At 43.7% G+C, this 12,839-nt stretch overlaps 1 protein-coding gene across 4 annotated transcripts in view; it reads right to left on the bottom strand.

The window, feature by feature from the left end:
* The window catches only part of lrriq1 (leucine-rich repeats and IQ motif containing 1), an 83,227-nt gene extending 70,762 nt beyond the window's left edge, over positions 1-12,465 (bottom strand). For all 4 annotated transcript variants that reach the window (XR_013451172.1, XM_078082912.1, XM_078082913.1 and 1 more), the window contains exons 1-14: positions 12,143-12,465; positions 11,712-11,808; positions 11,473-11,543; positions 11,271-11,370; positions 9,772-9,896; positions 9,605-9,679; positions 7,337-9,451; positions 7,000-7,152; positions 6,742-6,892; positions 6,171-6,364; positions 4,905-5,032; positions 4,368-4,441; positions 3,943-4,036; positions 988-1,158 (exon numbers count right to left, since the gene is read on the bottom strand). Coding sequence is in view for 3 of the 4 variants with exons in the window: in XM_078082912.1 (XP_077939038.1) it covers positions 988-1,158; positions 3,943-4,036; positions 4,368-4,441; positions 4,905-5,032; positions 6,171-6,364; positions 6,742-6,892; positions 7,000-7,152; positions 7,337-9,451; positions 9,605-9,679; positions 9,772-9,896; positions 11,271-11,370; positions 11,473-11,543; positions 11,712-11,808; positions 12,143-12,262 (3,668 nt within the window). In the remaining variant the exon portion in view is untranslated. The remainder of the gene's footprint in view (positions 1-987; positions 1,159-3,942; positions 4,037-4,367; positions 4,442-4,904; positions 5,033-6,170; positions 6,365-6,741; positions 6,893-6,999; positions 7,153-7,336; positions 9,452-9,604; positions 9,680-9,771; positions 9,897-11,270; positions 11,371-11,472; positions 11,544-11,711; positions 11,809-12,142) is intronic.
* Positions 12,466-12,839: the final 374 nt, after the last annotated feature.

Here is a 12,839-nt window from a genome sequence, read left to right as displayed (position 1 = left end):
CTCTCTCTCTCCCTCTATCTCTTCCTCACCACCCCTCCCTTCCTCACCCTCTCACCCTCCCTCCCTCTATCTACACCCCCCCAACCCACCCAATCCAATAATTTCAAAATAAAAGCCACATGGAGGGAATTTTTACTGTAATGTTTGTGATGAGGCCTATTAATTAAAAACTTCTTAGTTTGATAACAAACATTCTGTCTCCCACTACGAATATTACTCGTACTTCTAGTACTACAACTGATACTTCTACTACCATACTACTAGTATTTCTACTGCTATTAATACTACAACTACTACTAATGTTATTACAAATACGACTATGGCTAATAGTATTACAGCTGTTTCTACTGCTATTGATACTAAACCTACTATTACTGCTTATACTGCTAGTACTACTAATACCACAATTATAACTAATACTACTACTAATATTACTACAAACAATTTTAAACAAATTTAAGCTCCTGCAACTTCTGTTTTTAGAAAATCTATTGAAATTCAGCTTCCCCACTTCCTGTATTTTCAGCAGTTCTTTAAAATAATTTCAGCTATTCTTATGCCTCTATCAACAGCAATTTTTTAATATTCATTTCTGTATTTTTTTTGCAATATTTCAAATTTATTTCAGCTGTTTTCATTTCTGCTTTTTCAGCAAATCTATTGAAATTCCTTTCAGCTTCTCCCATTTCTGTATTTTCAGCAATTTCAAATTCATTTCAGCTTTTCAGCAAATGTATTCAAATTCCCTTCAACTTTCTGTATTTTCAGCTATTTTTAAATATTCAGTGCAGCTTTCAGCTTTTTGCATTCCAACGCATTTTCAGCAGGAAATGCCTTTTCTAGTTTTTGTTTGACATTTGATTTTTTGGTCAAAAAAATAAATCGTTTTTACATAATTTCCCACCTTTTCTGCCATGAGGCGCTTCAGAAATCCGCTCTGAACTTTGCATCTTGGATTAGGACCCCGACAGCCCGTCAGCCTCTTACCTGAGTTCCCCGCTGTGCTGCCGCTGCAGATCCTCAGTGTGCTGCAGCTGAGCCTGACAGAACTCCAGGAAGCCGCCTGAGGGCCGCGGGGCAGCCGGGGGCCGCGGAGCGGAGTCCGTGTGCTGGCCGTCGATGGTCCTCAGGCCGGGAACCGCCCTCTGCAGAGCGGCCCTGAGAACGAGAGCCGACGCGATCAAAGCCATGTGGTCACACTTTTATTTTCAAGTCGCCGTAACATCCATAAGAAGCACAAGCAGCCTTCTCAAAATGGAGAAATGCCATTTTCAGCCAAAATTTTTATTTTTTTATTTTAATCTATTTAACTATTACAACTTGTAATACGTATTCAATCTTATTCAAATCACAAATACATCTACAGGATTATATATTTTTTGCACCACCAAACAAAACAAATTGAAATCAGCGGACTCCTCTACCTCACATTTCGGTCTTTTTAAATAACTAAACCACTGATAGTATTTCTACATAAAACTACCACATTATTTAATGCAGTCTTCAGCACTTCAGTGAGTACAAAAAGCTTGGTAAGCATCAATAAACTCATGATAGCACTTATCATGAGCGATGTTCTCTATGCTCTCTAAAAAGCGTGCATACGCTGCCGCTGTGGATTAGGACTTTTCCTGTGGCCTACGTTAGGTAGCATCCGCCTAAAGCTGGACGGGTCATCGGGGTGGGGGTGAGTCTGGGGGAGAGGTAACTGCCGCCTGAGGCTAAGGATGTCCAAGCAGAAGGAATCCCAACTATCGGCCAGAGAAAGCGTCTCGGAGCGTCCAGTGGTGGAGGCCAAATGTGGTCCGTGTTCAGTGGGAAAACGTGGGGCTGGAAACTCTACAGGACACCAGGGAGCAGCAACAGCAAAACCCAAACAAGTGCGAGCCTTCAGGCTACAGGGTTCATTTCTGTTTTCTACATTTGGGGGATTTTAAGATTCGATTCCCAGAGCACTGTTATTTTTGTCCTGAGCCCTTAAAGTGTGATTTTGTGAATGTTTGAGCATTTCTCTGTTTATTGCATCTCTGTATGTGTCGATTACCAAGAGGCCTGTATTAGATCTGTGCCGGTAGATCCTGCTGGATTATTTAAAACAAAGCTCCATTTTACTGCAATGATCACAGATCCTTCGGAGCCCCGAATAAAGACGAAGCGGAAAGCAAAAGCATTGTATCCCGTGAGAAAAGGCGGATGGTGAAGTAAACGCCTGATTCCGATTTGGACGATGGACCCTTTTCTTCGGGCCCTTGCAGAGGATTCAAAGCGGTATAAATGGTTCATACAGAGCATGTGGAGGCTGCCACCCTGACACAAACGCAACAAAAGCACAGACTCTGCGCTCTGTCAGAGGGATCGGTGTTTTGATGTGGCCCACTTGGTCCCTCCGACACAGAGCAGGGATTAGATTCCAACCCTTCGGGCACATCGTCCGTCTGGCTGTCTTCAAAATGAAGCTCCGAACCCAAGAAGGACCTGTTGATGGTTACATGAGCTCATTGAGGAGGGGAGTGTAATTCAATTTGGGAATGGCCGCCACTTAGACACACTTGGGAAGGACGCAGAGCAGACCTACGTTCCAATAATTGGATGCCATCCACGTGGATGTTTACAATGGATTAAATAATTGGGGAGTTTTTTCTGGAAGACGGGTTCCTGTAGTCTGTACTGTTCACTAAAACATGTTACTTAAAGAGGCCACACGGTAAAGATGCTATAAATCAGCTCGCAGCTAAATCTACAGTGACTATACTTCAAACTGATCCTAAATTTATACAAATTCCATCCTTCTTTCTGAGAGCAACCCTGTTCCTGGCTCACATTCCTTCATCCTAACTCTCCAGGCTCGTATGAGCACAAGTCCGTATTTCATTTAGTGAAGACTTCCTCTGACCCACATGCTCCTGAAGTGCCGCTGATTAATCAGGCCCAGTGTTTTCTTCTTCCACGTCTCCTGGATCAGGGAGCGTAATTCTCAGCGCTTGCCTCTTGGTGCTTTAACTTAGCCGGTGTTTTCACTGGCTCGGGATGAAAGGGCCGGCGGCATGAGTGTGGAAATACAGAGGGTTAATGCCACTGTTGCCATTGGAGGTTAAGAAAAGTTCAATCAAATATTAAGGCTCAGTTAAGGCTTAAGGAAATGAAAAATGTCCACAAGTAACCCGTGTTTTGAGGTTGATTTTTGCACAGAGAATGACCAAAGATGCATGAAAATGTACAAATAAAAACTTTATATGAGCTTTTTAGCGACTGCTCAATAAAAAATAAACCTACTGGTCAGTCGTATAAAAGCCAGGAATGTTTTTCATGGGTAACTGACATTCTCTGTTATAATATTATACAATACGTCCAAGAATTCAGGCTAAGCAAAGTATATTCTTTCATATTTTGCTGTTAGTAGATGGCTGTGAGTAGCTCTGAGGAGCTAAACAACTGACATCATAGCTCATGACAGGCCAATAGATGCATGAAGGACGTGCAGTGGTCATTGCATATTTTTCATATACACTCACTGCGACTGCGGTGAAATATTCAGGCATGATAAGTGAATGAGCAAATTGACACTGAAAAGATAATTGATTTTTCTGTTGTATCAATATTTTGGGAATTAAGAGCACTTAGTGCGGCGTACGTAAGCACAGATGTCGGCGGCGCGGTAATCTAATAGCGGACGCAGATCACACTGCTAACCCCGGGAAGTGAACAGGAAGGCCTGTGTTCGGCTGGAATGTTTAGACTGCCTGAACCAGAAGACCGAATGTGTGATAACGAAATACCGGCGACATTTCGGAGCGAAAGAAGAATTTACAGAAAGAACTGCGGGAATTTCAAATAAGACGTCAAGTCGTACGTTCAAATTGGCTTAATCCAATAGCGTTGTTTGATTGGTCTTGATTGATGAGAAAACAACGAGTTGGACCCAGCAGCCAGCCGCCGTCTTACCTCCAGCCGCGCTCCTGATGGACAGGATTCCCCTGGAGGTGGAGCTCTCGCAGGAACGCACATCCCTCCAGACTGTCGCACACGTTCCGGAGCTCTGAGGGGGAAGCGGGAAAAAACAAAACTGTCCACGTCTGTTGTTCAACACTCTTCTTACGCAGGCGTACAGAGAAGGGTTGAGACATGTGAAACAATGCATTTCCATGGAGTCGTGTCACGGACGGCCAGCACAGAGCCGATCTGAATGCATGGATAAAATATAATAGACTTCTCCTGGTAAGTGTAATCAATCCTCTAAAATAATAATGAAAAGCTAAAATAACACAGGTTTTACATTGGGCCACATTACATGCAGAGTAGAGGCACGTATGCCTTCATGAGGAGGAAATGGGATTTATATGGTGCGTTTAATCGAGACAATCTGTTACCTGACATGCAGTTGAATCGAAGGTCCAGACTTGCGAGGGACACAGAATCAGACATGGGGGGCAGCTGGGTAATTCTAGGGGGGGGGCAGAGGGAAAAAAAAACGCTACATCTTAAGCCAATACTCATGTCAATATTAAATTTAATAAAAATAAAAAAATGCATGTGTTACTCTGTCATTTGTGGCTTTATTATATTCAGGGCTCATGCAAAGACAGATACCAATTAGGACTGAGTCCTCTAATGTAATATTGAATCTATTAAAGGGGGAAATGTCATGCTGATTTTTACGTCCCCAGGTATTTGAGGGTTTCTACTAGAACATGTTCATATGCTTTAAACGAGCTGTATGTATGAAACAGTCTGCACATTAATATGGTAAATAAATAAACAACTAATATCCATGTGAGACATGTGAGGGCTTATGACATCTCCCTCGCTGCGTTGCAATCTGAGTTATGTTACTTATTGTGTCGTGCTACACAAGAATCCATGAAAGCGTAGCGGCGTTAAAAATAAAGAGAAGCTGAGGAATCAACCTGTTCTGGGCCACGGACAGATGCTGCATGAGGGGCAGCCAGCAGGCAGCGAGGCCCTGCAGGGACGACAGGCTGTTGTCGTCCAGGCGCAGCTCTCTGAGGAGGACCTGGTTCTTTAGGTTGGGGGGCTGATGGAAAAGAAAGAAACACAGGGTGAAGTTGTCAAAGAGCACTGGCCACACTGTGGGGTTACACTCACTTTCTGCTGTTCCGGCGGCGGCTAAATGACCCAATCCATCAACGTCAGCTGTTTCAGCCCCGCTGTGTCTGCGGCCATTAGTGTCGGCCGCGAGCCGAGCGCTGCTGCGATCAAGTGGGGCCTTGCAAAATACTTCAGTAATAAACATTTTTATAAGTATTCAGCATGTTTTCTTTTTCTCTACATCGCCTCATCAATCAACAAGCAGTGAGTTGCTCTCCCGGAGAGGGAAAGAGAGATCAGCGTCTCTCAAACTGCCACTTACAGAGCGTTGTCACGGAGGACATTTAACTGAGGGGTCTGTAGTGTTACTGATACTACATTGTTTGGTACCTTTCTTTATTAAAGCTGTGACAGAGGCATTGTGCTTATGACTCTTTTAGTTCAAATGAAGCATGTCCAAAAAAGGCAATCATTTAATAAGTAACCATGTTTGTATTCATAACACTTTTTTTTTTAAGGTTTGACACATACAACATTTTTTAATTTACTTTTTTAATTCAACCTAATCTGTCAGCATTTTAATTTTGGGTTGGTAATTTACAATAATAAAGGAAAGTTGTGATCTAATTTTGCTTCTGCATCGTGGTAACAAATGATTGTGTTATAGTGTTGATAATTAAAATTATCAAGACTATTTCTGACATATTTGTGTCAACCCCTGATGTAAAAAAAGTTAGTTTTGATATGATCATATTTTATTTATTTATTATTATATATACTGTATGTATATATATATATATATATATATATTTTTATCACATATGCCCCTGTTGGAAGTTACATCATGGTTTTGTAATTCTGAAAAGAACAAATATTTAATTCTAATTTTTATTATATTTCTGCTATCTGGATGAGAAAAATTAAGAAAAAATTTATTAAATGTATAAAAACAAAAGTTTAAGATTGTTTGTTCTCTGCATGTGCACAAACTATTTGATCCAGAATCGGATTGTTGGGGCCGTTTGAAACCGCATATTCAGTGCAAACGGATGTCTCAACTCTTTCCACGCGAATCCCATTGAAAACCCTGAGCGCTGACATCGGAACCGGCGCCGTCTTCTTACCTCAGTGAGGCTGTTGCCTCTCAGATCCAGCGTGTTGAGCAGAGCGCTGTTCTCCAGCCCCTCCACGCTGGCCAGGTGGTTGTGGGAGCAGCTCAGGTGCAGCAGGGTGTAGACGTCCCTCAGTCCTTTGGTGCTGATCAGCTGGTTGTGGTCCACGGACAACCTCTGCAGTCTCCTCGTGGACTCCAGACCAGCTGGAGGTGGGATGACAAAGTGAGAGGCTACATTTGCGGACTAGACATGAGCTGTAAAAAATAAAGCTTCAACTTGTCAATAATAAAAAAAACTGTTATAGTAGCTTAATATACAATTCAATGCGGTTAACCTCTTGCCTGGCCAGTATTTATTTATAGCTTCAGCTTCAGTCTGTAAATCACTTTTTAATGCACGCAGTCTGGAGCTGAAAAGAGGAGAGATGCTGCTCTCTTGTGGAGGACTAGCGGTGTGCAAATACGACACAACCTCACTGTGATGACAACAATCGCTTTTCCGTTATTTTACACTTATGAAAATATTCAAAACCCCAAAGTCAACATTTCGTAAGATGCTTGAGGTATTTTCCAGTTCTCACCAATGCGGGTTATGGAGTTGTGCGACAGGTCCAGAAGGCCCAGGTTGACGGCGCCGGTTAAACCGTGGATGGACGTCAGCTTGTTGTGGCCGAGCTGAAGAACCCGTAAGCTGCTCATATTCCCACAGTCGACGTACGAGATGTCATTTTCCTGCGACAAAGCAAACCGAGACGTTAGAAAGCGGCAGAAATACGGTGATGCTAAAACACAGTGACCACGAACTGCCAAACCGAAAGCCCCAAATTGAAGACGTCCACCTGTACGTCGACGTAGCAGAGCTGTTTTAGCTGCTTGATGGCGTCCAGACATTTGAGGCCACAGCGTCGCAGGGTGAGGGCCCGCAGGCCAGCACACTGAGCGAGGGTGGATAAGCACCGGCCCGGCAGGTCCTCCAGGGTCACCGAGGTCACCTGGAAGAGAGGAAACGAGCGGCACGGGGGAGTGTCATCATTGTACCGCACATGGAGGGTTACTCATAATTCACACCGTGAGGAGAAGATCTATTAGATCTACGTACTATTGACCCCACAGCGGCAGACTAAGACTCCATCACTCCCCAATGGGACCGGGCCTGAGCAGTCGCACCAATCTCACCTCCTGCAGGGATTTCCGGCCCGCAGACCGAAGCAGAGAGTCCGGGCAGAGAGGGGGCAGGCCTCCGGACCCGGGGGCCCCTCCGGGCCCTCTCCGGCGCCGGGCAGGTCCTTCCTGCCTGCTCCTGTTCCGGAGGGAGAGCTTGGACCAGGGGACGCAGTCCTTCATCCAGGCCAGCCTCCTCTCCTCCGTGCGCTGGGGGAGGAGCGCTGCGTAGTGTGCGCTCCTCCCCGCCGAGGTCCGGCTGAAGTTCTCCTCCGGGTCCCGTCGGTGACCCGGACCCTCGCCTCCGGTACCGGTGCGACTGACTTTAGACTCTGGGTGTGAAGGAGCACTGCTGGAGGAAGAAGTCTGGTCGTAAGCTGCTCTCTGTTTGCTGTCCTCCGTCTCTTTGGGTCTTATTTCCTCTTCCTCTATGTCCTTCTCTGCCTCGAACTTCTTCCTCGTCTCCTCCCCGAGCTTCTGCTCTTTTGTTTTGGTCTCTTCTTCCATCTTGATGTCCTCCTCGTATCCTTCACAGCCCGCCTGCTCTTCCTGCAGCTTTATTTCCTCCTCTGATTTTCTGTAACCCTCCTGGTCCTCTTCTTCCGTCCATTCCTTCAGCCTTCTCCTACGTTCATCCTCTTTTGGTTTCCTCTCGTCTTTCCTTTGCCTCTTCTCGTCCTCCTGGATGGGTTTTGGTTCTTCTTCTTTTTTTCCATCTCCCTCTTCCTTTATTCTTATCATTTCTGTCAGCTCCTTCTGCTCCGCAACGTATTTTGTTTCCTTCTCCTCCCTTCTTTCTCTGTCCGACTCTTCCTTTGTTTTCCTCTCCCTAAGTTTCAGTGATTGATCTAGATTTTCATGCTCCTTTTCATCCCTACTACTCCTCTCTTCCTTTATTTTTATGAAAGCCTCCTCTTTCTTTCCCCTTATCTCTTCCTGCTTCTTCCTCTCCTCTATCTTCTTAGGATTTCCAACCTCTTCCTCCATTCTCCTATTTTCCTCCCTTGTTTTTTTCTCCTCCTCCTTCTGTCTTATATCTTCCTTCTTTTGTGTCTTTTCTTTCTCCACCTTCTTCTTTCTTTCCTCCTCCCTTTTCCTCTCCTCCTCCTCTGCCTTCCGTTTCCTCTCTTCTTCCTCCTTCACCATTCTCATCTTATCCTCCACCTTCTTCTCTCTTTCCTCCTCCCTTTTCCTTTCCTCCTCCTCTTCCTTCCGTTTCCTTTCTTCTTCCTCCTTCACCATTCTCATCTTATCCTCCACCTTCTTCTTTCTTTCCTCCTCCCTTTTCCTCTCCTCCTCCTCTTCCTTCCGTTTCCTTTCTTCTTCCTCCTCCACCATTCTCATCTTATCCTCCACCTTCTTCTTTCTTTCCTCCTCCCTTTTCCTCTCCTCTTCCTTCCGTTTCCTTTCTTCTTCCTCCTTCACCATTCTCATCTTATCCTCCACCTTCTGCTTTCTTTCCTCCTCCCTTTTCCTCTCCTCCTCCTCTTCCTTCCGTTTCCTTTCTTCTTCCTCCTTCACCATTCTCATCTTATCCTCCACCTTCTTCTTTCTTTCCTCCTCCCTTTTCCTCTCCTCTTCCTTCCGTTTCCTTTCTTCTTCCTCCTTCACCATTCTCATCTTATCCTCCACCTTCTGCTTTCTTTCCTCCTCCCTTTTCCTCTCCTCCTCCTCTTCCTTCCGTTTCCTTTCTTCTTCCTCCTTCACCATTCTCATCTTATCCTCCACCTTCTTCTTTCTTTCCTCCTCCCTTTTCCTCTCCTCCTCCTTCTGTTTCCTTTCTTCTTCCTCCTTCACCATTCTCATCTTATCCTCCACCTTCTTCTTTCTTTCCTCCTCCCTTTTCCTCTCCTCCTCCTTTTCCTTCTGTTTCCTTTCTTTCTCCTTCACCATTCTCCTCTCATCCTCCAGCCTCAACTCCTTCCTTTTTCTTTCATCTTCTCTCTTTCTCTTTTCCTCCCTCTCCACTCTCACCTTTTCTTCCTCCTTGCGTTTTCTGTCCTCTTCTTCAAGTTTCCTCTCCTCTTCCTCTTTCTTCCTCCTCATCTGTGCCTCCATCATCCTCTGCTGCTCCTCTTCCTTCTTCCTCCTCGCTTCCCCCACTTGTCTCTGCAAACTGCTGATCAGTTGCTAAAGGGTAAAGAAAGCCACCAAAGTCACGACAAAGCAAAGATGGCGATAAGTCGAGATTGCTAACTGATGCGGGTTGATAAACTCCTCGGTCAGGGAGAGAAAGAACTTCAGTGGTTTCTCTGCAGGCTGAACAAGAAGATTCAGGCTCACCTGCTGCAGCAGCAACTCCTGTTGGAGTTTCTCCTGCGCTCTCCTCCCCATCAGCTCAAGCGCCTTCTGCTGCAGCTGCACACAGTGGGAGAGCAATCACCACGATGATTATGACGTTTTACGGTTTACCAACACTTATTGAGTAAAGGAAGTCCAGGCGGACTCACCTTCTCTGCCTCCATTAACTTCCTCAGCTCCGTCTGGAAGTCTCTTTCTATTTGACTTTTTCGCTCCTCCTCTTTCACCTCTTCTGCCTTGTATTCCAAATGCTTCTCCTTCTCTTCATATTCATCTGTGACAAGTACAAATACAGTATGGCTAGTGGGTAGGAGGTGCAATATGTGTATTGTTATATTGAACATTGTTTTCATTTGCTTAATTATCTTATTTTATTTTTTTTATTCTTTATGTCAGCGACGTTTGCAGTGCTTGGCCTCCTTTTGTATTTCCTCTTAGTGTTTATTGTAAAGACAAGAGCTAAATTCCTTGCAAGACAATAACCCACTTTTGAATAAAGCGTAACCTAATTCTGGAAACAAATTGCCTAATAAATATTCAACTTGGGCCAGTCAGTGGGACTACATTGAACTTCTTCCGCATTTTGTTATATTATATTGTATATTAAACTGGTGATGATGTATTTAGACTTTTAGCGAGAGCATTTCCATCGGCTCAAACACTAATTATCTGTTCACAAAGTGGGATTATGCACATCTTCCTCATTACTCAACCTCACTAAAGTGGTTAATGAGAAAACAAGTCAACAGGGCCCTCTAGTGGTCAGCTGTTGTACAGCCGTCAGACCTTCAGCAACGTTTAGCAGTGCATTGAAAACACAAACAGGAATAAGATGTCATTCAGAAACTCTAACATTTACCACCTGATGCCATCTTTGTTCACGTGCATTTGAGTCCACTTACATGGCCTCTTATCTCCTCTCATAGACACTGTGTGATACACAAACCCTTTAAAATCCGTCTGCGTGTGTTACATTAACACCTCCAATTGATATTACATTATCACATTACATTACAGGTCATTTAGCTGACGCTTTTATCCAAAGCGACTTACATTGCATTTTTAACCCATGGCGTTTTTACATTGTTGCCCAGGGAGCAATTAGGGGTTAGGTGTCTTGCTCAGGGACACTTCGACATGGGACATGGAGCAGCCGGGGCTCGAACCATTCTTTTCACACTTGTTTTCACACACTGGATTAAAAGCTCTTTGATTATATTTCAGATGAATTCTAAATAAATATAAAGTCGTATTTTTTTTTTTACTGTGACATTTTTGCAATACTTTTTTCTGTTTTCAATATTTCTTTATTTCAACATAAGACTTTTAGATATTTTATGTTATACACAAATAAACAGAAATTCCCCTTATTGCCTAGTTGGCAATAAACAAGTTTAGATTGGGTTTGGAACTCCAATAGGTTCACACAGTAATTGTCAAAACAATATTGTTTTTAATGAATCGTTCTTTGTTGTGTTGCCCAGAATATTTAGGCTTCACGTGGGAAATATGCATACAAAAAATGTTTATTTTTCTCCGTCTGGCATGTCTTGAATAAAACAGGGTTTCACCATGAACATGTTTTTTTAATCCACAAAGATGTACTTTTGAAGGGCATTTACACTATATGATATTTCCAAAGGTGTACCTTCATCGCTGGGACACACTGACTCCCTGTGAGGGGAAAGTGCTTCTGTGGCTGCAGGAAGGAGGCGGGCGTCGGTGCAGGCGTGCTCCTCCTCGTCGGCCTGTATCAGGGACAGCACGACTTGGGGTCGTTTTTCCACAACTATTCGTGATGTGACGTGGAGTCAGAGGCTCGAGACCTGATTGTAAAGAGACGTGTTTACCTGCTCATTCTGTGTCTTTTCCTCATGGAGTTCAAAGGTCGTGTCCTCGGTGGCATGTGACGCCGGGACATCTGGGATGCAATTGACAGAAAACACAAGCGGGCTCAGCTAACCATCATTTTAACATCTGCTTTATTGTAAATATCTTAAACCACAGAATAGTTGACTGTTAAAAACGTGCCAGGTTGGTAAACAAGAGAAGAAGAATCCTGCAGTATGTGTTCAACAAGATGTCACACCTTCAAGGTCCTCCAGGATGACTTTCTCACAAACTGCTGCTCTGCTTTTGGAGGTTTCCAAGTAGCTGAGCAGGGATCGGGGAATGTCATCAGAGTCCTGTTGTGAGAAAAGTGGTTTGTGTTAGTCGTTGTGGTAACAACATCCAAACGTGTGTTTTTACTAAGTGTGACAAGAAGAGAATAATAATCCAGAGGTTCTTTACATTAATAAATATAATACAACATGCACACTACATAAGGCATGATGGTGTAAAGAGGCAGGATTTACAAGTTGTTTGATATTTATTATCATTATTATGGTTTACATTTGGCAGGAGCTAACTATTAGCTTACACAGAGCGCTAGCTGCTAACTACTTTTATCTTGCTGTGCACTTGACTAGAGTTAATTCGGAAGTGTTCACCAATAATCGGAGGTGTTGACGTGCTTACCGTCTCTCCGGGGAACCAAAAGCTCTGCTGCTCCTCTTTGGCGTCTTCAGGCTCACACGTGACTCGATCATTTAACGTTACCTCGCGCATAATTGTGTCGAACGTTTCATTAGCATCCATCTCAAAACGTCCGTTTTTAACGTTCACATTTACATTTATTCAACATATGTCGACAAAAAAGATGTTACCTGAAGTTGTCATTGCTTGTTAATTTAACATTTGCTAGAAGACGGAACAAGTCGACAAGGTCCATTCGCGTCCAGCCGATACTTTGGTAACCATGGAAACAACGCGCTGGAACTATGGAAGCTCGAGAGGGACAAACTGTGCGAAAGGCAAATAGAAATAGTCCTCCCTTGTGCTTGTCTTTACATTTATTCCTATTCATTGCTACCTTTAACGAATAGAAAGTGAGAACATAAGTCAATGAGATGGAAAAAAGATAAGAATTCTGAATAATTCATTATTTATTAATTAGAGGGATTATGCATAATGAAATAGCACAGAGAAATAAATGAATGACAGAGGGGTCACTTATGTAGCAGAACATAAATCACCCCCCACAGTTGTTGCTTCGCACTTCAGGATAATTAGATGCAGATCCGTCCTCTGCCAAATTGATAGTTTGCATTTGCATTCTAGTCTGCATTGTTTAGTTCTATACTATACGTAAACACTGTAGTCTTTAGGCCAACAC

The sequence above is a fragment of the Gasterosteus aculeatus genome, chromosome X (genome assembly GCF_964276395.1).
Source record: "Gasterosteus aculeatus chromosome X, fGasAcu3.hap1.1, whole genome shotgun sequence".
Lineage (NCBI taxonomy): Eukaryota > Metazoa > Chordata > Actinopteri > Perciformes > Gasterosteidae > Gasterosteus > Gasterosteus aculeatus.
Note: the sequence above shows the minus strand (reverse complement) of the source record. Positions and strands in the feature narration are given on the sequence as shown.